At 40.9% G+C, this 23,514-nt stretch overlaps 1 protein-coding gene across 4 annotated transcripts in view; it reads right to left on the bottom strand.

Annotated features, from left to right (window-relative positions):
- grid2 (glutamate receptor, ionotropic, delta 2) overlaps positions 1-23,514 on the bottom strand; it is a 478,994-nt gene that overhangs the window by 37,850 nt on the left and 417,630 nt on the right. For all 4 annotated transcript variants that reach the window (XR_011602276.1, XM_070963684.1, XM_070963683.1 and 1 more), the window contains exon 13: positions 22,562-22,757. Coding sequence is in view for 3 of the 4 variants with exons in the window: in XM_070963684.1 (XP_070819785.1) it covers positions 22,562-22,757 (196 nt within the window). In the remaining variant the exon portion in view is untranslated. The remainder of the gene's footprint in view (positions 1-22,561; positions 22,758-23,514) is intronic.

Raw genomic sequence — 23,514 nt, 5'->3', positions numbered from 1 at the left:
ATCCATAAATGACATCTTAGATTACAAACACTTTTAAAGTGGCACATAACAAATCGTCCCCGAGTGTGAAGTCAGTGTCTTAAATGTTCAGTATTTAGCCTTTAAGCAATGGATGTGAAATGTATTACACATGGGAGGTTCTGTGCTTTGTTCTTTCCAGTGGGAATACACTGATGAAGTGGCTGCAAAACACTCCAGATGAAGACTCATGGCCAGAATAAAGACAGACATTTTTGCCAGTTTCTATTCATGCGTATCTTCGTTATTGAGCGTTATGTTATCCACATGGATTTGTTGATAGCTGCGCATCTTTATCCTCGCAGCAAACAACAGTCCATATTCATTACTTTTAAATCTCTGAGTGAAATAATCAGATTTAAACAGAGCAAAAACTGCTTTGATCAGGGCTGGAGATGGGAATCTTAAAGAACTTTTTAAGTGTGGCATAATAAATTGATTGTAGTTGTTGTGTTTGATATTGCATATCTGAACATGGTACTCATGCGTAAAGACTAGGATGTCGTGCAGAAAGCACCAAAACACATGAATGTTTTTTGATTTGGGTCCCCTATGGTTAAGGTTTGGTTAGATTTAAGCGAGTAAAACTACTTGGTTATAGTTAGTTTGGGGTCATGTTTAAAATAACCATTGCTGACTTTCAGTTTTAGGTCATTAAAGACATTTTTATGCCCAGTGTGACCTGACTTCTTCAGAGCAGCATTTAAAATGACAGGGTAAAGTAAATCCACCCTAATCTTTGATGTTGAGTTCAACTTTGGTGAGCCAAGAATTCGTGCTGTTGACCAAAAGTAAGTCATCTTTACAGTGCTGACCGTTAAGGGAACCAGAGAGTCCAAAACAAAGGAAGCTGTGACTTGTTAGCTGTGTGTCACCATTTTCTTTCATACAACCAGCTCCACAAAATGGTTTGCAGAAAGTTGCTTGAGAGGAGGGGATGGTACATACTATATACATGTTTTCAATAAACAGTGAATAAACAGAGAAACTACACTAACCAGTTAGCAAGCTCGTTAGCTGGGAGAACTGTTTTGCCCCCTTCATTAAAACATTTTAGTAAAGTACAATCCAGAGAACAAAATGTCAGGGGGAGTAAACAGCACAGTACAGAGATAACCGAGAGAAGCTCAGGGAGCAAGAAGGCTGTTAAATCACCCTCCAAACATGAAAATATTTCACATCATAGGAACGACTGTTGTGCTTATAAATCACATGTAGGACGCTTTACGATGTCCAGAGTTACTGTTTCACTGCAGAATATAAGATGGTATAATTTCAGGGTTTACATTATTCTGTATATCTATATATTTTCCCGCCAAGTCTCTCTCTTCTGTCTCTCTACGCATCATTTCTATCGACTCTAAACTGTTTTCTCACACCCTGCACTCACTGCACAACTCCACATGTGTTTCTTGCATCACTCTCCTTTGACTTTGATTTGTTTGATTTTAAGAAACGCGAAAGAGAGGCTGATGTGAGACTGACATGGGGAGAAAGAAAGCAACAGCCCAGAGACAAGCTCACATCTACTTCAACTATCTTTACATCTCAGGCCACAAGCAGCAAAGATCTGGAGCTTGTCCCAATTTATAAACATTACTGATAGTCTCTCTCCCTCCCCCTCACTATCTGTCCCTCTCAGTGTCTCTGTCTCTCTCACACACACACTCACACACACACATAAACCACTGCCTCACAGACCTACAAATGCTTTTGTTCAGCCAGCTAGCTCTGTCTCTTGGCTTGTTCCCTCCCTGCCCCCCCCCACATGCTCCGTGCCGCCTTTTTGTTTGGGCCTCATTTGACAAATCAGAGAGCGTTACAATGAGAGGCTGCTCCCCAGCCAAATATTCCCCCTCAGTCTGCGTCAGCTGGCTTCCTGCAAATATGAGAAGTTCTGAATAAAGATAAGATCAGTTGCTTGCATAGAAGAGAGACAGCACCTCTCCATCCCATCATACTGCATCAGTGTACGTGAGGAAGGTTGTTTCAGGACAGTTTCTCTTGAAATGTAAGAGAATGTGTTTGGGAGTGTTATACTACCAACCATGGTATAAAATGAAATAAATGGAAATACCACTTTCTCGCTGAAGGATGTTAGAGTAAATACACAAAGCTGCCACTTTACATTTCCTTTTTGTTACTGTATATTGCAGAAATATTAACATTATTTTGAATTATATCATACTCTATTTCCATTTTTATTTTGGAGTTTGGAGTTGAGCACACATCAGCAGCTCTATCCTCTCACATGCCACAGTCAAAATTGCTTTACTTGCCATTCCCTCATGATCACTGATCAATTATTTCCCTCCTCGGAGAAGCACAATACAAAAAAAACACGCTGACGGCCAGATCTCAGATGATGAACGCCCGGCACGCAGGTGGCATGAATCCCTCATGAGGCGTTCTGTCCGACTGCTTGCTCTTGTGGCAACAGTCACCTCCATCCCCTGAGATGCAATATGACAACTTCTTCACTCCCTCTCCTCTGTTTTCTCCGTTTTTTAATTACCCTGAGCTGTCATTAGTCCCCTTTCTTTCTTCAAGAAGAGGGAGCAAAATAAAAAGAAATTAATCGCCTATTGCCACGCTGTATGCAAATCTTTGCTCAGACCCCGTTAAGCCGATGAGAGATGTGATAGTGGAGAGGAGAGGAGTAATTGGAGACAGATGTTGGAGAGACGGATCATCCGAGACGGATCAGTGAGCCAAAACTAAGATGCCACCCTTAATAGGATCTGGCAGAAAAATTATTATTTCTCTCTGTTTCCTTTTCATCTTCTCTTTGTTCATCTGTATTTTTCATAATGAAGTCTTGTGTTACATTCGCTTGCCTCTCAAAAGTATGAATCATTCCTCATTTTTTTTCTGGTCTTGTGCACTTGTTTTCTTAATCAGCTCTCTTGCACACAGACACAAGATGTGCACTTCCTGGGTACCTGCCCTGCTTGTGCCCCATTGCCCAGCAACACAGCAGCAACAGTTGGAGCTACGCAGTCCACAGTAAAGACAGCACAAAGCTTGTGAAGCTACTGATCACATTAATTATATTGTACTCTGTTTTCCATGACTTGAAGTACTGTTTAATCATAGCGTTGAAATGAAATATTCAAAATATTTTACCAAAAAGTTGAAAATATTGCAAAAGAAGCTGCCAGCTGGGTGGCTGGTTAAATCACATGACCTGTATTTAATTATGCCTTCATATGTCTGTGTGCTCAGACCAGGACCTCCATTTGAACACAACGTATCCAGGCAACCCCAGGAGGTCACTGCAGGTCATAGGTTTAATTGGGATTTGCAAGCTTGAGGGAACTGAATACATGTTGAGGATGAAGAGCAACAGGATTAATTTATCTCCAATTATATTTTCTAATTTTGCAACAAAATTATGTTTCAGTCTTCCCCTGTGTTAAACTGTCTATTTTGCAGGTTAGAGCTAATTTTAATTGCATTGCAAGATTTTGTCTACCTGAAAACATGTGAATCTGGCATTTGTTGTGATGAGTTTTTTTTTATTATGTTTTTCTTTTTTTTCTTAGGAAGTATTGCATGCTTTTATTGAAAACCTTGTCTGTGAACTAAAGTCCTCCCACAGGGCAATAATATTCCAGCTCGATCTATTCTGCATGAAGCAGCTATCTGATATGCATTGTTGCTGTACCCCAGGCACATAATAAAAAGGGCATTTCAATAAATATGGCCAATAATTTACTCCTCCTCTGGTCGAAAGGCTAAAAATACATTGGTTCAACTAATCACCATGGGAGAGTCGGGAGCAAATCACAGCTGGATTGAAGTCATTCAGCTGTGTCATGTGCAACCAGCATTTGTTGTTCAGAGGAGGACAAGTGGGGCAGAAAAGCTTCAGATGGATGTTGCACTGTGAAGTTTTCTGAACGACTGTGACACTGGATTCAATCTTGCATTGAAGGGGGCTACAAGGTCAAGAACAATGTGGCACAGGTGCTGCTTATTAAAAACAAAGTCTGAGCATAATCTGTCATTAAATGACATACTGTTGGCACATGGGGGACGAGGCAAGGCTTCATATAGCTTCATTACTATAATTAACTTACATTAAAGATGGATTTTCATTAAACACACAAAGACAAAGTTGGAGCTTTTCCTGAATTAGTGAAGAAGGGATGTATAGTTGTTGTACATCTTAGATTATGGCTCTGCTCAACAGCTTTCTTAGCTTTTAGCTTTCTCGGTTTTTCTTTTAGTCTGGAAAAGGAACGAGATTGAGACAGACAGCCAAGCAAACAAGCACAGAAAGCAACAAAGATGCAGACTCATAGAGAAGTCTTTGTGAAAGCATCTCTGTCTGAGAGGAAACAGCTGATCTGTGACCTAACATTTGGCCTCAAACAAATGAGTCTTTTCTATTATAAGTAAAACAAACAAACCAAAACATGAACAAAACAAGAGCAAAACTTTTGAAATACCAAGGCTGGCAAACACATGCAAAATGAGCACTTTTATTTTGCATTTCATTTTCTTTTCTTCTTTGATCTCCTCTTTAAAAAAAAAAAAAAAAAACACACAAAAAAAACAAACAGACAAAAAAACAGAAGAATCAACATCGTCAAGATCGCTGCACAGCAGGACGGCCAAGCAGAGGAACGCTACGGGGAACAGAAGCAGCTTGAAAGAGAGAGAGACGAAAAGAGGAGCGAAATCTGTCCATGACAAACACAGACGGTGACAGAGTGAGACAGACGTGAGCACAAGTTAAATGTGAAATAAATAAATAAATAAATAAATACAAAACATGTTGAGCCCTGCAGATAAGCTGAATGTGCAAGTCTCTGTATGGCTTCATCTCAGAGTCATAAGCATATCAATAAGCTCATTACTAACACCTGGAAAATCCAACATTATTACTACAAAAAGTGACCTTCAAAACATTAAACACAAGGCTGTGAGGGTGCCCACAATCTCTGCACAGACAACAAACGCAGCACCTCTATGTGCATGCAGCCTTTACATGTGATTGGTTTCAGGTTGAAATACAGAAATGAAAGTGGTCCAGGGAGCTTTCCATCTCCACCTCTCACTGCAGTGCCAGTTCATTTGTGACTGTATAAATGTGTTTTCGAGCTTTCTCTCTTATCTTCTCTGTGTAGAAAAGAGAAACTAAGACACTCTCAGAAACCGCATGCTCGCTCCACAACCGTACTGTATGTGAAAACTAGGTTTTTCTGATTCCTTTCTGCCGTACTTGAAATGTTATAGTGAAAAATGCAATGCTTGAAATCAACTTCTGAAAAAAAGGAACAATTCAGTACCAGGGAAACAAGGCGCGACCCTTTAAGGTCGACCGGGCAGAATAGCTAGCCCAAAATGTCTGTGTCCATCCCTGCATTTTTCATCCACTCATCAATGAGCAGGTCCTACTTCAACTGGTCTGCCACTTTGTCTCCATCCACTCAATCAAGCTCGACGGACACACTAAATGTGTGATCCGTGTCTTTCACCTTGCTCCTCTCAATGCAGAGGATCTGGTAACTGGCTTTAAGGTCTCCCCGATTATTGAGCACCTCAGCCTAAATGACTCCAGAAACTCCGTGGAGGAACCTCATTTGGCAGCTTGCGAATGTCTGCACTCTGGTAACTCTCCAAGTTTCTTTGGTAAGTGTCAGAAAGAATGCAAGTTAATTAAAACTTTTTGCTTTGTGGCTCCCTTCACTGCCACAGTCAATCACATCTCAGCAATCAGCTGCACTTGACTTAAACCCTTTCTCTCCTTGTGGAACGCTGGTCATCTACAGGTCTCATTGTGTTAACCACTTCAATTTCACAATTTCACCCTTGTTTGGGAGAAAGATCAGCATCAATACATGAAGTCATCCACTGTTGGAAAAAGTTTGTTCCTGATTTGGAGGGCACAGTTCCTATATGAATTGAGAAGATCCTCTTGCTTTTTAAGATAAATAATCTGTATAAAACCCCATGTTGGATTAGCTGGAAACTGTTTCCACAAAGATGAAAACAGGACTGTTTATATGAGCTTGTTGACTTTTTAGAGACATGTGGTTCTCACAGGACAGCAAAGATACTGACATGACGACTTTACAGAATATGATGCACTGCTGTAGATTAAACTGCCCAACAAGTAAAGTAGCTAAAATGAACTCAACCTTCAACATCTACAGCAGCAAAATGTAACATACATTAATGTAGCACTAATATTAATTAAAACAAAATTTATATATAATGAAACACAGAAAAAGGGACAATTTTACTGCAAAATGAGTACTTTTACTTGTCATATGTCACACTTTTTATAAAGTTAAAATGCAGGCCGTTTACTTGCAATGGAGTAATTATACAGTGTGGTATTGTCAGAAGAATCAGAACTGGCTTTATTGGCCATACAATTGTGCACATCCAATTTTAATTTGACTTTTTAAACATAATAAGCTAAGAAGTGCAAAAAATACAAAATAACCTATATACAATATATACAAATAATGTTGTACTTTTACTTATGTAAAAGATCTGAATACTTCTTTCACCAGTGCTAAAAGCACAGTGCGGCGCTTTAATGATGCCGTGGTGAACACTCAGATAGAAAACAGCATCCTGGATGTCACGTCTTAGCTGCCAAAGCAGTTTCGAGAATATAAAGGCCCGATTAAATGTGGGCTGCAGTGTTCAAACCACAACTGAGAAGCTGCTAGTTCTCCTAAATTAAGTTCATTAGCAATGGTTGAGTGGTGCCTTTTGGCGGCAAATGGTCTCAGTGCAGGCCTTCCACGCCACCAAGGAATAATTGCTAGGGAAAACACTGGCACATATTGCAGTCGGATTCTGTGCGTGCACCAAAAGTTGCTTTGTTAGGCTGAATTTCCGGTGAAGCTTTAGGTTAGTGCATCACTTGTACATTAAAAAAGCCTTGCATATGTTAATGTCGAAGCAACAGTCTGATTCGGAGGAGTTTTAATTGGAATCCGGGGAAAGAAATGAAGGCAAGGAGAGAAAATGATGACTGATACACTCAGATGCTTTTCCAGCAACAGATTTAGGTGCACAAGTGCTCTCACACCATCAGTCACTGCAGCTCCGTCTACTCCCAAGGGTAATTAAATGGAGTGATTTTTTTTTTCTCAACGTTGCTATTTATCCCAGAATAATTTGAATTTCAGGAGTTCAGGATTTCACCTGTCGGATCTGAAAATACGGTCAAATTAAATGAATGTCAATAAGTCTGCCACAGGTGATCAGACATCAGAAAGGAGAACCTCACTTTCAGGCTGACTGACACACTGCCAATATTTCACAACAGTTCAGTTAATGCGAGTGGCTCCATAGCTGCACTCGCACAAAATTAATGAACAGCTGGTGTTTGCTAAAATGAATCTTCCAGATCATACGGTCCCCTTGGTCCTATAAATTTGTCTAAATTTTAAAACATCTGCTATTGTAATGCTGCTTGGCCATCCTTTATCCACCATGGTCCGTCCAAACCAATGGAATTGTTAACACTGACCCCTCAACATCATTCAGTCACTCTTGTGTTTGTAAATGTGCAAAAAGTGAGAACGAATGGACATTTTCTCTGTATTTACTCATTCAGGCAAAACAAACACCTGTCAGAAAGAAAGGAGAGATCAGACACCAGATTACCCAGGAATCATTTAGTGAAACGTACGGTTCACAGAAAGCTGCCTCGGAGTTCAAGTCAGACCTGAGCTGAATCTTAACATTGTTGCTGCAAATGATAGTTTCTGCCATTGCAGGTTGTAGGTACAACGCATGCCTTGCAGTTTGATGGGCTCTGCTGTGAGACTGGGAATGAGTTTGAATTGAAGGTCTGCACTTGGTCATTCCAGACACATTTCAATGTCCACATCTCAGCTGTAACTACCAGGCAAGTCCCTGCATATGTGTATGTGTGTGTGTATGTATGTGTGTGTGTGTGTGTGTGTGTGTGTGTGTGTGTGTGTGTGTGTGTGTGTGTGTGTGTGTGTGTGTGTGTGTGTGTGTGTGTGTGTGTGTGTGTGCATGTTTCAGATTCTACCCAACTTGAGATGTGACCTTGACACCAGACATTATTCCAGCTGCTCAGCCTAAAGCTACAACAGTCTTCCCTCTCCTTTTCTCTCTCTGGAGGTGCCTTTCAAATGAAGCTGCCCAGTATTTGTGTCATTATGGAAAACAGCTATTCAGTGCAGTGTTGGAGAGAGAGAAAACTGGTCAAAAATAGAGAACCACAAAATGGATGTCACCATGTTGTATGATTAGCTAAGATAAAACAACGTTAAAAGCCTTTTGTTCTCTTTAGATGGCCAGAGGTCGTGTTACTGGGAGCTGTTGGGCTTGTAAGAGAAGTTTTGGAGATGTGGTGCAGTATGAGCAGTGCTCACCCCATTAAAAAGCTGTTCTATTTATGCTCTCTAGGCATTTCTTTTCTTCCTCAGGGCACATTGACTGCAAATCATTAATTTCTTGGTGAGTTTCTAATAATAATATTCATCAATTTGATTATACCCCCATGGATCACACATATTTTCGGGAGCTACTTTCAAGTTTTTGGGAGGTAGCATTGGTGCCACAGAGGTCCAGATTTTTTATAGAAGTAGAAAATACTTCACACAGGCGAAGATGATGATGTGGATAACATGTAGAGTTAAGGTACAGGCTTGGCCTGGATTGTATTTTCAGCAGCAGACGTTGGTGACTGATCAGCAGACAGCAGTGTGTCTCTATGATCCTCTGCTTTCCTGTGATGACATGTTAGTGCCTGTCACTTTGATGATGAAGGTGAAACTACTCTATAGAGTATACAGGCTACAATGCTGTATAGGATTGAGTATTTAAAGTGTATAGTTCAGAGAATATTATGGATCCAAAACAAAAACTCACTTAGAAATCTGTCTGCTACTTCAGCACCATGGACAGCGCCATGGATTTCTCAACACACAGCACAGTGGGGCTGCTGATATTTCAGATCCATGATGGGAGCCATAAGCATAACTTGAACAACCTTTGCACTTACTCTGCCACCTTGTCACAGAGAGGGGGATTGCAGATGAACAGGGGGTTGCATTTTTGTCATTTTGCTAACAAGTGAGAAGCATCCACCCTCATATTAACTACTGGAGGCAGTATGAAATTGTTGGGGTGGGGAGGGAGGCTGAATCCTCTGTTTAATTTCATAACAACAGCAAGACCCTCACAAACGTTACTCATAATCTACTTTAATCTAATGAAGAAGAAAAATGCAAAGCTTTCCACTCAATATCTCAACTCTAATATATTTATAATTTGGCACACTGTGTAACAAAATAGTGAAAATACAGCCGCTCTCTATGTTTCAATAAAGACCCTCTTGATAAAAAAATTATCACAGCCACTGAATGAGCCAAGTGGGCAGGGAAAGACTTGAGCACTGCAGCATTTTTTACTGCACTCTATTGACTGGTAAGCTCCTTTACGCACAGCTGAGTTGGCTTTTGCGCACGGTGACATGAGCAGTTGTTACCACTGTGAATGAATGAGTGAAACAAGTTTCCAAATTATAAAAACAAAGATGAGACGATACTGTAGCCTGTAGCCGGTATCTGAATTTCTTTCATGAACCAATTACATGATGCCTGAGTCTCACAGCTGGGTTTCTTAGAGACTTAAAGTTAAGCAGGGCGCAGTTACTGAGTCAATATTAACAGGTAATATTAATACGTCATTGTTCAATTGACAATCAGGTGCAAATTCAAAGCAACAGAGCCACTGTCTGATATCAGCACGGGGACGAGGAAGTAGAAAAAACACCAAAGAAAGAAATGACAGTACCCAAGAATCACAAAACTTCCAAAAATAATACAGTTTTTGTTAAACGGCATGTCTTGTTAGCCGTCGACGCTGCAGAGATAGCACAAATGACTCTTTTTTTTCTCAATGACACCTCCCTGGCACTGCATTTGTATACAAAATGTGTGTTCTATTTTTCCATCTCAAATCTATTCTGAATTGTGAGATTACTCTTTTTCACTCACAAACTTCTGCCTCGGCCATTTCTAGCAATATTTCTTGCTGCCATATCAATTTGTTTCTGGCTTTTCAGCCACATGCAGAAACACTGAATATTACTGCGTCTGTGAGCTTCTTCCCAGTTTGCACGACTGTGCCAAGGCTGGCCGACGAGGGCAAATAATGGGAAGCGTTGTGCCGTGTTACATCTTTCAACGAGTGAGAATGGGTTACAGATCTCATTATTGATTACAGCTCCCACAGACATTAGGACTTTTTCTCTCCCACTCTTTCTTTTCCCTGTGCTACTTCAGAGGAACCTCTGACTTTAATTTTTTTCCCTCACTACCACTCTCTCCCTCGTTCGTTTTCTTCCATCTCTCTCTGAAACCATTCTCCCTTCGGCTTTACTCCAAATCCTTCCTCCCTCTCCCCCTAGTTCTCCAGACTGTGATGCATGGTTGTCTGTGTTTTCCAAAAGTCCATTAGTTGCTGGCTCTAGGCCGCCTCCCTTCCCACAGACAGAGATAAAGACGCAGAGCATAGCTGCCCAGCGAGCTGCATGAAAATGAGAGGACAGTGGAGAGAGAGAGAGAGAGGTGGAGGAAGACGAGAGAAAGGAGAGGATGGATGAGAAAACATCTCGATACTGGCCAGAGCAAAGGGGTAGAGAAGTGGATAAAGGAAAGGAAGGAGTAGGAAATGGGAAGATGATGAAAATAGGATAGGAAGAAAAAAAGACAACAGGAACAGAAAGAAAAGGGGGCAGTAAAGAGGGGAGAGGGGTGAGAGAAAGAGGTCAGGAGATTCAAGGGGGAAAGAAGAAGTTTTCCACTGAGAATGAAAGTAGTGAAGACAAAGTTAAAAACAGCTAAAGGATACCAAGAAGGAGGACGAGGGGAGGAATGAGAAATAAAATGTGCTGAGAGTTTGGTGAAGGGTCAATTCTAACCAGATATCCTGCCACCAAAACCATTTATATATGCCGCCTTCCTCTCCCCCTCCCCTTACTGTGTCCCCTTAATTTATCTGAAATCAGTAATTGAACCCACAGCTTCCTGCTCAAAACAAAATGCAGGGGAGCTACAGTGATTCATCCTCCATTTTTCTATTTTATCCACGTTCTATCTTGGAAATGAAGATGTTATCTAATGGTTAGCTTTAGGTTGCAGATCTGGCCAGACATGACACACACCACGCAGATGAAAAATGTCTTCAAAAAGTTCTTTTTCCTCTCTCTTTCTTTTAACGGAGCATTTGGTGTTTTGATTAATGCTGTTGTCTAACTTTAGCAACTTTGCTCTTTGTGTTTCTATTGCACTAATTGCTTTTGTGCTCTCCTCCATATTTCTCTCAGCCAATCTGGAAGTGCACTTTAATCTCCTACAGGCCTCTTAAAGTACTAATATTGTGTATCGGCCTATCTTGGACTTCAGTAGTGATTCAAGACAGTGACAAAAACTTCGATTCTATTAAACATTTTAATTGCATGGCCAACAGCTGGTTTAGAACTGAGGTCTGCATCCAAAATCGTGGAGCTGTCTGGCTTGAAAAATCCATATTCTTTTGTGTGTATCTCTCTGTTTTTCAGGTGATGTAACTGCATTTTGGTTTTTATCAGTTTATGTTCTCTGAGCTATGTTCCTGTTATTTTCCAGCTATACATGTCCATCTACCGTCTTTCTCTGCCGTATTAAGGTGAGTCTTCTTGTTAGGGGTGTGAGGGATATCAAACTAGTGTGTTTAAATCTTACAGGTGTCACTTTGCAGCTGTAAAAATAAAACTCAACTGAATCCAAATCACATACTGACTCAAAACAAAAACATTCTATATAATAGATTACAAATATTGTTAATGCGCTGAGTAGCATCTTTGCTAGAAGTTTTTTTGTTATACTTTTTAGTGACATAAAGCAAACCCACAGCAAACTCTAAAGCAAGCCTTTGTGTTTTCTTTAGATTTTCCTTTAGAGCTTGTTTGAGTTACACAGCAATGAATCTCTTTAAGCAGGGAAACATGAAGATGAAATTAGCTGCTCGCTGTTTTCCTGTGTTGGTCTGCACTAGATCAAGTAAAGAATGTGAAACATGTTGGAAAGAAGAGGGCCTTCTTTAGTCTTTAAGCTTGTCTCTGTGAAGCAGAAGGATAATTAAATTGTAAGATTGCTTGCTGCAGGGGCTGCAAATGTATATGTGCACTGAAGTTGCAACCAATATATCTATACAGTACAAGCAGATTTAAGACTTTGTCATGGTGTAGCTGATGCAGCTGATAGACTGTGCTAACCGGTTTAAACAAACGGCAAAATAAATTATTGTATCGAGAGTACTGGAAACCAAGGATTACTTTTGTTGAGGCCATTTTAGATCTCCACTTCAAAATAACGATTTGAAGTGCCTCAAAACAGTTGCAGGAAATGGTAGGACATCAAGTAATGGGCCAGCATGGAGGCGAAATAAAGCAACAACTCTGAGTTAACTCATTATTAAAGAAAGCTTCTGCACAATGGGAAAGGCCCCATTGGTGGAGCACTGCTCATTAGTAGGGCCAGGTCTATAGAAGCACGGGAGACGCCATCCTTTAATCTCTGAATTATTTCATTTGTGTTATAATTTTATTCAGTTTTCCAGGACCGCCCCATCCAACAACAGAACTGGTCATTTGCTAAAACAGCAGCTTAACGCCAGCATTTTTTTTCTATCTTACATTTCTCATGCTGCTGCAGGTTACAAAGGAGTGTCCTCTAGCGTGTACCAGTACACTGTGACATCACTTGGCAGTGTGGTCACAGGCGACACTTCTGACCACACACAATAGAGGGGAAACTTTGAGCCATAGAGGAACACTGCTTTTCAGCCTGCTATTAAATTACTCTGCAAAACAGGTTTATGTAGAGGATGCAGAACATATGGTATTATCATAACAGTTTTGATGCAGACCAGTGAAGCAAAATTTGGAATTTCATTTCAATGCTGCATTCATTCAATGTTTCCTTTCTTTCACTCCGTCATTAAGTAGCCATAGACCTGCTTCTGTAATAACTTCGATCAATTTTTAAGAATGAGTAAAATAACAGTACGTCCCTGTAGTACTGGTACTGATGGAGTACTCCATCCCCCAATCTTAGTTTATCTCAGTAAGACTAAAGGCTAACGTAGAGCACATTCTCTGCTGAAAATCACAGAATTGAGACTAAAAATGCAGAGTTTCTGCTGTCAGATATTCAGTGTGTGTGCAGGCATGTCTGTCTTTGTGCAGGCAGGAGGAGGATATGCACAGACACACACACACAGCCTAATGTAAACACGCAAGTGCGCACACGAACACAAATGCAAACATGCAACCACCTACACACACGCAATAAAACAGCACATTAATTGCTGTCTCCATCCACTGACTTTCATTGATTTCTCTGTTAGCTGCTGTAATTATTACAGACACAAGGGGTATAGCACAGGACAAAAGGGAATGAGAGAAAAACAGATATTGAGAGGCAGAGAGAAGAGGAGAGAATAAGAACAGAATCCAGAGTAAGACGATTGTGTGGGTGTTAGATGGATTCTTGAGTCTTGGCTGGTAGAAGAGAGAGAAACAGATAAAAAGACAATTAAGCTTCATTATTAGATATGGGGAGATAAGACAATGCAGATAAGAATACAGGAATAGATAATAGAATTATTTCTTTCCTTCCTTATTTCACTCCTTTGTGCTGTTATTAAAGCAAACATTTACTATCTCCTCTTCTTACTTCCCTCCTTTCTCTCCCTCTCGTCCTTTGACTCTATCACATCTCTCGCAAACACGCCCATTTTTAATCAATCGCCACAATTGCCAAGGGTGGTTCTAATCTTTCTTCCTCGATCACTCCACTTTTTTATCGAGCGTCTATCATTCCCTTATTCCAAACGTCTCTTTCAATCCTTACAGTCCCCTTTCTTTAATATGGGGAGTAAATTCTCCTTCTTCTGTATTCCTCTTCTCATCTGCTCTCCCTAAATCTGAGTCACAACACAGAAACACTGTCATCGCACAGGCACAGAATTGTAACAGCGGGAAAATATGTTTGCTGTTTGGGCTTGTTGTGTTGAATCCTAATGAGCTATCAGACTCTGCCGGAAAAGAGCTTTCTCTTATTCCTGTCAGGGTGATTTGCACTAGTAGAAAATAGAAAATGAGAGAGCCCAGCAGCCAAAAGGCCATTTTCTGGTCTTAGCAGAGGCTGGGTTATTACAGAGGATATTGCAGCAGTCATACCCAGGCACAGTGACAGATATATATCAAGGCAGCATATGCCTCTGCAGAGATCTCATTCAAATCCAATAAAATACATGACAAACACATAAATATGACATTAATTTTTAAAGATCTAATGAAAATGGTCTTCTAGTCTTCCTGTCACTGCGCTGTGTCATCACACAGGCTAAGGCACAAAATCCCACAAGTATTTCCTGACTTCAAAAGAACAAACCAAGAACACGGGAGGAGGAAGGCAGGGAATTAAAGGGGCGCCGGAGAGGAAGCACAGGGAGGATGTTGTATGTTAGTGGGCACGTTTTTTAAGAGATACAAGACACATAGCTTTAGGCAACCTTAAGACCTGAAAGCTTTGTTCGTGAAAAGTCAACCTCCCTCTCTCAAAGAGAAAGCGCGAGGAATCACAAACACAGTCTGTGTCCTGCCAAACGAACACAGCTGGGCCACCCTGCTCGGTAACCTAGGCAACTCCCTGACCAATGGCTGGTTGGCAGGAGGTCTTTAAAAAACTGTGACACTGACACAAACATACACACACACACACACACACACACACACACACACACACACACACACACACACACACACCCACACACCCAGAGAGCACTGCTGCCTACAGATCTCTTGTTGACTGTGATTTGAGAGGGTAAACAGGTGTTAGAGAGGCCTCTCCAAGTTAAGAGCACACCGACACACACTCACACACACGTGCGTGCACGCACATACACACACTGTGAGACACCCGGGTGGGGCTCATTTATATGCTCTGTTTAAACATCTTTCCCCATCCATCTTGCTTAACATTGCTGGGAGATGGCAGCGCAGTGTCAAAATCCTGAGACGCATCTACATGATTTTACCTGCGTGGTTTTTTGTTTTTCCTCCATTAGGGAATAAGGACAGTGGTGAGACAACAGCTGGAGGGAAGAAAGAGATGGAGGAGAGGACTGAGAAGGGGAGGCAGAGGAGAAAGGTAGAAGATGAAGAGGACAGGGCCCGTGGTCTCTCACCATCACTCTCCCATGCCGTCTTCCCAAAGCTTAGTCTCTCTCTGTTGTGTTTACTTCCTAACAGCTACTCCCTCCATTAATCTCTCTCTCCCTGCGCTTCTGTCATCATTCTCACCAGCCTTCCTATTCCTCTTCCTTCTTCTCCTTGTTCTTCTGTCTGCCTCCCTTTATCACCCTCATATTTCCCATATTAGTCATTCCTCTCCCTCCTTCTGTCTGCCCATCCACGTTTCACCCATTCTTTATTTATTCTTCTATATTTCTCTCTCATCCTGCCTCTTAGATTAATCTAATAATATAAGCTGCAAGTCGTGAAGATTTACAGTGAGGAAAAATATGACCCGGACCACTTAACGCATCATTGTCATTGAAGGAGGGGACTCATTTGTAGTCAGACAAATTCTGCCTCTCTCCGTCTGTCTCCCATTAAATCCTCTCTCTAATGTTTGATTGTGTTTTTTGTTGTTGTTGTTGTTGTTGTTGTTTGATGGCTTTTAGCCCCACTGATTAATGCACCCAAGAATCCATTAAAGAAACAGGAAAACAGACTTTATGTATTAGTAAAAGATGGTGTTTGAATCCACCCACATCCTCTGTCTCTGTGCTTGTTCTCCTCAATCTCCTCTCTTTTTTTGTGCATTTTACACCTTCTCATTTCCTTGCCTACATTCTGACTCCATCTAGGTCCCTGTCGACAAATTCTGTGCCTCCACCCTTTCATCCTCCCCTCTTCTTTCTCACCCATCCACAGTAGCTTCCTCAATCTCTTGCCCTCTTTTCACCCCTCTCTTCTCCCTTATTACTCTCTCTTTCCACCTTAGATCTCCCAATTTCCTCCTTCCTGCTCCCCGAGCACCCATTCGCCATCCATATCATCTTCTCTTCCTCCCTTGATCTCTCCTCTGCTTTGTCTCAATCGTCCTCCAGAGTGCCGTGATGGCCTCACCCAGGGCTGAAGGATCTAAGCAGGCCTTGGTTGATTTACCATCGGCTCTATCTGTCGGAGGAATCAGTGTAATGTTTATCATCATCACTGAAGTCATTATGGCAAATTGGTGAACGCTTATAGGCCCACATTACACAGCTCCTTCCTTCCAGTTTCGAGAGGTATGTAGCAGAGGTGAAGAAATGAAGGTAATTTTTATCATAATTTCAGGAGTCATTATGCTAAATGGGCAGATGGTGAAAGAGAGATATAAAGTGACGGGCTTGTTACAGAATTGAGATAAGCACTCTTAAGACAAGTGAAGAAATTTGCCAACAGTGAGGAGAGCCAGAAAGGTTAAATCCATGTCACAGAGTCACAACATTAAACAAATCGAAAGAAGCATATATCAAATGAATGAGCGATAACACAACCTGAACGAACCCTGTGTGCTTCTGCTGATTGCTGTGACCTTGTCAGATGAGCAGGTCAGATCCATGACAGCATGCTCATAAATCAAAACAAATTTCAAATTCAAATCAAGAAAAGGTTTTCTTTTTTTAGCTTGGAAAAAGTAGTTTTACAAATGGCAGCAGAAATGCAAAAGCACCTTGAACGCGGTAAATTTCCTCCATACAGTATAATCAAAATATGTACATATGTATGAGGCATGTAACTGCACAATCACTATTTCTGACACACCACTGCCTCTTTTTTTTCCTCCTGCTGTTCCTCAGCCTAAAGTGGTGGTAAGATACGTGCTTGGGTGAAATTCTGCATTATCCATATTTGGCCAAAGGCTTAATTGTGCTGCTTAAAGCTGTTCAGTTCAAGGTTATGTTGGCCGGTAGTAATTCACTGCTGCCATATTTAGCCATGAAAGTGTTATATGTCTTTGTTGAAGAAGAGGACTTTTACCATGCTTTCTTTACTTCTAGCCTTGACTTCAGTTAATGTTGCAGTGAAGGTTTCATTACAGGTTTTTTCTCCTTTTTAAGAAGCTCCCATCAATGTAAGACTTGGGGGTAATGATAATATATAGTGCGCAAGGACATGTGGGAAAAGACGCATTTTCGAAAGTGGAACCTTCCCATAGTGCAGCAGAAAGTCACACAGACAGAAAATCATTCAGACTGGCACTCCACTCAACTCTAAAATCACTCAGCAGTCATCAGAGACTCTTGAGGCCTGACAGAGAGTAGCTGTCATATATTCACACTGGGACGCTTACATCAACTGAGTCAGGTACGTGTGTTCTTCTGCACCAACGTGTGTGTGTGTGTGTGTGTGTGTGTGTGTGTGTGTGTGTGTGTAAGCATGCAAATGTGAAAGTTTTAGTGATTTGTGTGTCTAGTGATTTGTGTGTTTCTATGCATATAGGCATGCGTGTGCTGTGCAGTGTCAGGACTTAAAAGCCACTCAGAGGAACATTTCCATTTCCCATTCCTGTATATGTTAAAGTCTCCTGTGACTTCAGATAGAAGCTGTGACTAGAAAAACATCATCATAGGATAAAACACTTTAAAATGGGCATGTTGTGTATGTGGCCTTTCACGCAACTATGTTATTAATAAAAAAACTGGGGAAGGGAACTAGATTCTTTGTAGGTTGAATCCAAACATAATGCATTACGATCTATACGCACCTAGTAGCACATGCACATAGTCACAATGTAGGCTATGCTACAGGACATATAGCTACAATATGTATACATTAACTGTATAATGCACATGGAAAAAATTATTATGACATAGTACTGGATAAGGCTTTAACATTATTGTAGCTGAGGGAGTTGCCATGTTCTACTGTCACAATATTTTTCCATTTTTATGGCAAATATATGATGCCTCTTATTATTAGCACATCTCATTGTGGTCTGTGTTGGTGATTTACAAGTTCCAGTCGAGGGGGTTGCAGAGGTTAAGTGATTAAGAGGCTAAGTAACTGATACTTAATTTTAGTCATTACTTTTACAAGTCAGCACAACAGTCAAATGCTGAGCTGTCAGGAGTTGCTCAGCTAAAAGCCCTGCCTAATAACATCACGTACAAAAAGGGCTGGGAGAAAAAACACTTGCTTTTCCCTCTTGAGACTGTGTAAGAATAAGTAGACAGCAAAGTTACGCATTGCCTTAAACGGAGACGCCATTATGTCAAACAGTGACATACAGCACACTCGTCTTTGATATATACGTGACACAAAGTTAATGAGATATCAAGTCTGAGGTGCAACACCTCTTAGTTTATTGAGCGCCTTGATCACTGACTGAAATAGGAGAGATGCGTATATTACCCTGTGACAGGCCTCAACCTGCAGCATTTTCTTGGCCTTGTGTGCGTGTTTGAGTGTGTATCAATGCATGCACTCAGCGCTCATGACTGATGCAGTGTTGGCGTATGTGTATAGAGCATACTGCTTCACACATGAGAATATGTGTATGTGTGTGCATGTGAGTGTTTCCACATATACATGCTTGCATGTGTGCATGTGTGTGTGTATTTGTGCATGAGTGATACCAGAGACAGCTCAGACACTGACCCGTTCTGACATATAATATTATTCTGCTGCAGGGAATCGAAACTGAAAAGGAAGAAAATCCATAGTGCACAGGAGACAACGGTGACAGAGAGGAGCAAGAGGTTTATTATGAAAGAGAAAGGGCCTGAGAGAACGAGCGAGAGAGGAAGAGAGAACGCCGCATCGGGAAAGGGAGAGAGAGCATGACACTGAGGGGAAAAATATATCAAGTTCTTCACCTCACAGGAATCAAATATAGCAAAAGGGACTAGATTGAAGGAGACAAACACATCGAAATAAATCAAGTGGAGACAGAGAACAAAAGATGTCTGACTCACAGGCTCTGTTAATGACATCACGACCTCCCAAATAGCCTCTGGCTTGGAAGTGCTATTCCAGGTACTGTTCACTGGCTTCCAAATATATTTGTCAGTATGAAAAGAAATCATCACAGGTTGAAAGTGTCCACTTGGAAGGAATTTTTTTTTCGGTGATTGTTTCAGTTTCCTATCCATTAGGTATGAACCCAGGCTTAGTTTATATGTCTCCTTTTAGCAGACCAGAACAACAGCTAAGAACAAGAGATCATTTATTTTTTGACATCTCCTTTATAATAATTAAAATTAAAATATATTTTAATTTTCTCTGAGAGGAAGATTTGTGTAAGATTTGAGCACTAAATGTGGAGGATGTTATAAATGTAACTTAAATTTACAGTGATAGTACTATGCTTAGAATCATCTAATAATAATTAAAGTTTCACTGCAGGTTTAAACATACAATCAAACATGGCAACAGTGTCACTGCAGCAGAGAGAAAACATCAGCTGGTGTCACAATGCAGCTAAAACAGAGAGACGGGCATTAGTGTACCACTAGAGTGCACCCTGTAGCCTTTAACACAATGTAGACGAATAAGAGACTGACAGAGAGACCGAGGGCGGTGCAGAAAGGCAACATATAGAGAGGTGGAAAAAGAAAGAGGAAAATACTGAGAGGACGATAGTGTTGCGTAAGTAATCAGAACACAGAATGACAGTAATGCAGACAATCGGTGGTGCAGTGAAAGAGATGCAGGGGACAAACACCAAACAGAAAAGCAGCGTAAAATAAAGAGAGAGGAGGAAAAACATCAAATCAAAAAAGACACAGTAAGAGGACAGAAGGAGAGGACGTCTGCTTCCTTCTTGCCTCCCCTCTCATTGCTGCTGTGCAGTGCTTGCTGCCACTCTGGACGTGTCACCTCTGTCATGTCGAATTTACCCATGAAAAGTAGATCCTCTCTCCATCCTGCTTATGACCAGCCTTTCATCTAGTTTGTCTCCTGTCACTCCTGCCATTTGCACCCTGCTGCTATTGAAAACCTATTTTTATATGACTTACTCATCACAGAGCATTCAGTCTCAGTAGCTACTTAAAGAATTTGCATCAGGTGCTGCATTTAATGGTTCCATATGGAAGAATTGGCCACCTGTTGAATTCCTAAAGCAAGCCAACAGGGGGCAGTATATCACTAGCTGCCGTTAGCTGGTTAGCTTGTAAGCAGTGCAGTTTGCTGTTGTAATGACACGGCAGTCACCTTTAAGGTGCTCTTTTGGCTGCGGTGATGTGGCACTGATGTACACGCAGGGCAGAACTGAGTTTTCCCACCATTCCCTGCTGCCCATCAGTGGAAAACAACAGGGATCGACTTTGGTCTTGTTGACCGGTTGGTTCATTGCCTTTTGAGCACCGAACACTGTAACCACAGTGGTGATAGATCATAACAAACCACAAAGCTATCTCATATAATGTTCGAACATGGATTTGAAATGGACAGCTTATCCAGCAATTTCAATAAATGACACTGTGCTAGTCTACGATAATTATCTGGCTCCATGCTCCCACAGTGCCTCATGTTTTTATTCCTCAATATTGAAGAGTCTTGCAGCAGAAAACTTAATGTTTTAAAACAATTTTAGAAAATTCAAAGGTTTTTTTTTTTTTTTAATCACTTTACAGATACTTAAAAATAGTTTGTTGATAGTTTGACACTTTTAGATGCTGAATGTGGTCAAGAATTTTGTGAGCCGTGCATTGAAGATACAGACATTTCTATGTAGGACTTAACATGAAATTTGGATAATAATAATTATGCAAATTTATAAGAAAATACAATAGAAAACAGACATATGCATGCTAGTTCAGTAACATCAGAGGCTATGAGTGCTTTGTCAAGCTGGTGATGTCAAGTTGCATCCACATATTTTGCTTTCACAGAGCTCTGTTCAGCAGTGAAAGACTGACTGAATGATTCTGGTCAAACTACTTATTAGTTATGTGTGCTCAATAAACACCTCTGCCAACAAGCAATGTGTGTTAGTGAGTGTTAATAGTTGTGTGCTTTTACGCTGTTATGTGCCGCATTTATCTCATCATTTTAAAAACACCACCCGCCACTTTAATTACACCTCCCAACACTTCCAACGCTTCCAATGCTGGCTACGGTTCAAGTCTAATAGGGAGGGGGGATTAAGTGAGACCCTCACTGGAAGACAGAAGGATGAGGCAAACAGAAAGTGGGATGTGTGCAAATGAGATGCAGCAGTCAGGTATTTATGATGCTTGGTAATCACCAAGGGAATTAAGTATTTAACCATGCGCGTGCTATCTGTGTATCATTAACATCATTTAGATAGATTTATCCTCATCAGCACAGGCCCTGTAGCATGAGCTGTATGTAGAAACAGGACTGAGGCTGAGCTGTGTAAGTAAGGATGCACTATATACCATATAAATACTTAGTCTGCTGTGACCATCAAATATAGACTGTGGGTTATAACAGAAAATCTCAGATTTAAAAAACAATAAATACATTTTTAGCACAAAAGTGACTTAATATTTTGTTGCTTTTGCAAGAAAACTAAGAAATGAAAGAGGACACTCATGAACAGGCAAACAAAGAAGCACGAAAAGATTTGCTTCTTCGAGCAAACATTGTGTCTTTATTTCAAAATTTAAGAGAAAAAAAGAGCTGGACGTATGAATGTGCCGGGTGTTTCTATTGGAGGAGACATCTCATCTCTATTGGTATCATTACATCACGTATAATGGTTAAATTATCCCTCTGTGCAAAACAATGTGAAGGTATTTACCAGCTGCCCATGTTATTCAGTGACAGCAGCACTTGCACAGTGTGTTGTGCCTTTGTCACATGACTTGTTTTTTGATTGGTTTAGACATTTAGCATAATGCTGGGCAGCAATGCTCTCAAGTGAAATTGCTCCCAGGGAGAGAGAGATGAATCTTGCTGTGTGATCAAACCTCGAGACCCATCTGGTTTTCAGGGCAACGGTGAATGTTGATATGTTGGAATTCTAATTTGATCCCTGCTCTACTCATTTGTGGAAAAGAGGTTTAATAAGACTGATTAACTGTCACTTGAATGACAACACTATCTGAAAGATGTGCAATACTGTAAATACAGCGTGTTTAAAGAGACTCAACACGAGTTAGATTCAAAACTGTAAAGCTGTGGAGACTGAAAATAGAAGTTGTGCAAATCACAACCTCAGAGAACCGACGTCATTTTGTCCTTCAGGTTGATTTCACAATATAAACAAATTAAATGCGTTTTAAAAAATAACAAGGTAAAATTTTGGCAACTAATGGCTTGAACGTGAATGCTTCGCACTGTGTAATGAATAACTGCTTTTGATTTCGCAGCCATTCTGCACCTGGTCCCCTGTATTCAAACCCCACAACAGAAGTCAATGGACTCCAGTGTTATTTTTACTAATCACAGTGACTTCACATGTCACCTTTCTGTAGCTTGGACCTGACAACTAATCAAAAAAAAAAAAAAAAAAAAGCCTACCTTCCGAATGCCTTCTTTGGACTCCTCAACGTTATTATCTGCTCCTCCAGTGCGATTAATCATGCGCCACATCTGGGAGTACATGGGATCTCTCTCAAAGGGGTTCATAGCCTTGGAGCGCACCTGATCATATACTGCGGAGTCCAGTACTGTACCATAAGGTAACTCTGTCTGCTTGGATAAGTCCTGGAGAGACCTGGAGAGAGACAAGCAGTGAAAAGAGTTAGTTTTCCAGCCATCCATTCATTGTGAGCACCGTGCAGACTCTGCCTGAATGGTCAGCTTCACATCACACATGGGGTTCAGTTCGTCCCCTGGGTATCAATGTTGTGGCAAAACTGCAGTCACCTTCCAGCTGTTCTTTGGTGGCTGTAGTTCCAGCAATGCTGAATGGAATAATGCCTTGTCTTCAAGTGGTGAAAAGCATTAGTATTCACATAGATGCAAGAGTAAGGCAAAGACTACTCCTGATGTAGACTGCAGCAGTTTTGAGGTAATGGTGTGGAATTCATGGAGGTCAAAGTGCTTGTAAGCTTGGTAAAATGGCAGCTCTGATGTCTGGCTTAAGGACAATACAGAGCAGTTTCAGCCTTTCGCTCACTCACATTAGCATGGAAGCTCTACTGTATACATCAGCCTGTATTAAAAAAAGACAATTTTTAAGTGTACACAGGATAAAATTAGAATAATACAAACAAGAAAGAAGAACGGCATTTGCCCATTCATTGACCTGGATTAAATCCCTAACTGCGGAGCTCCTGGCTTTGAAACAGCTTTTAAAAGGCCTGAAATTCATATCACATGATCGCACACTGGGCATGCATATGCCAGTATATTTGCTTCCTATGTATGCAGGCAGTGGCAGCATGACAAAACACAACAGCTGCAAGCAGATACAACAAAGATCAGCAAAGTTTGCAATTCGTTATCCATGTTGAATTAACTGCTGGTAG

The sequence above is a fragment of the Chaetodon trifascialis genome, chromosome 6 (genome assembly GCF_039877785.1).
Source record: "Chaetodon trifascialis isolate fChaTrf1 chromosome 6, fChaTrf1.hap1, whole genome shotgun sequence".
Lineage (NCBI taxonomy): Eukaryota > Metazoa > Chordata > Actinopteri > Chaetodontiformes > Chaetodontidae > Chaetodon > Chaetodon trifascialis.
Note: the sequence above shows the minus strand (reverse complement) of the source record. Positions and strands in the feature narration are given on the sequence as shown.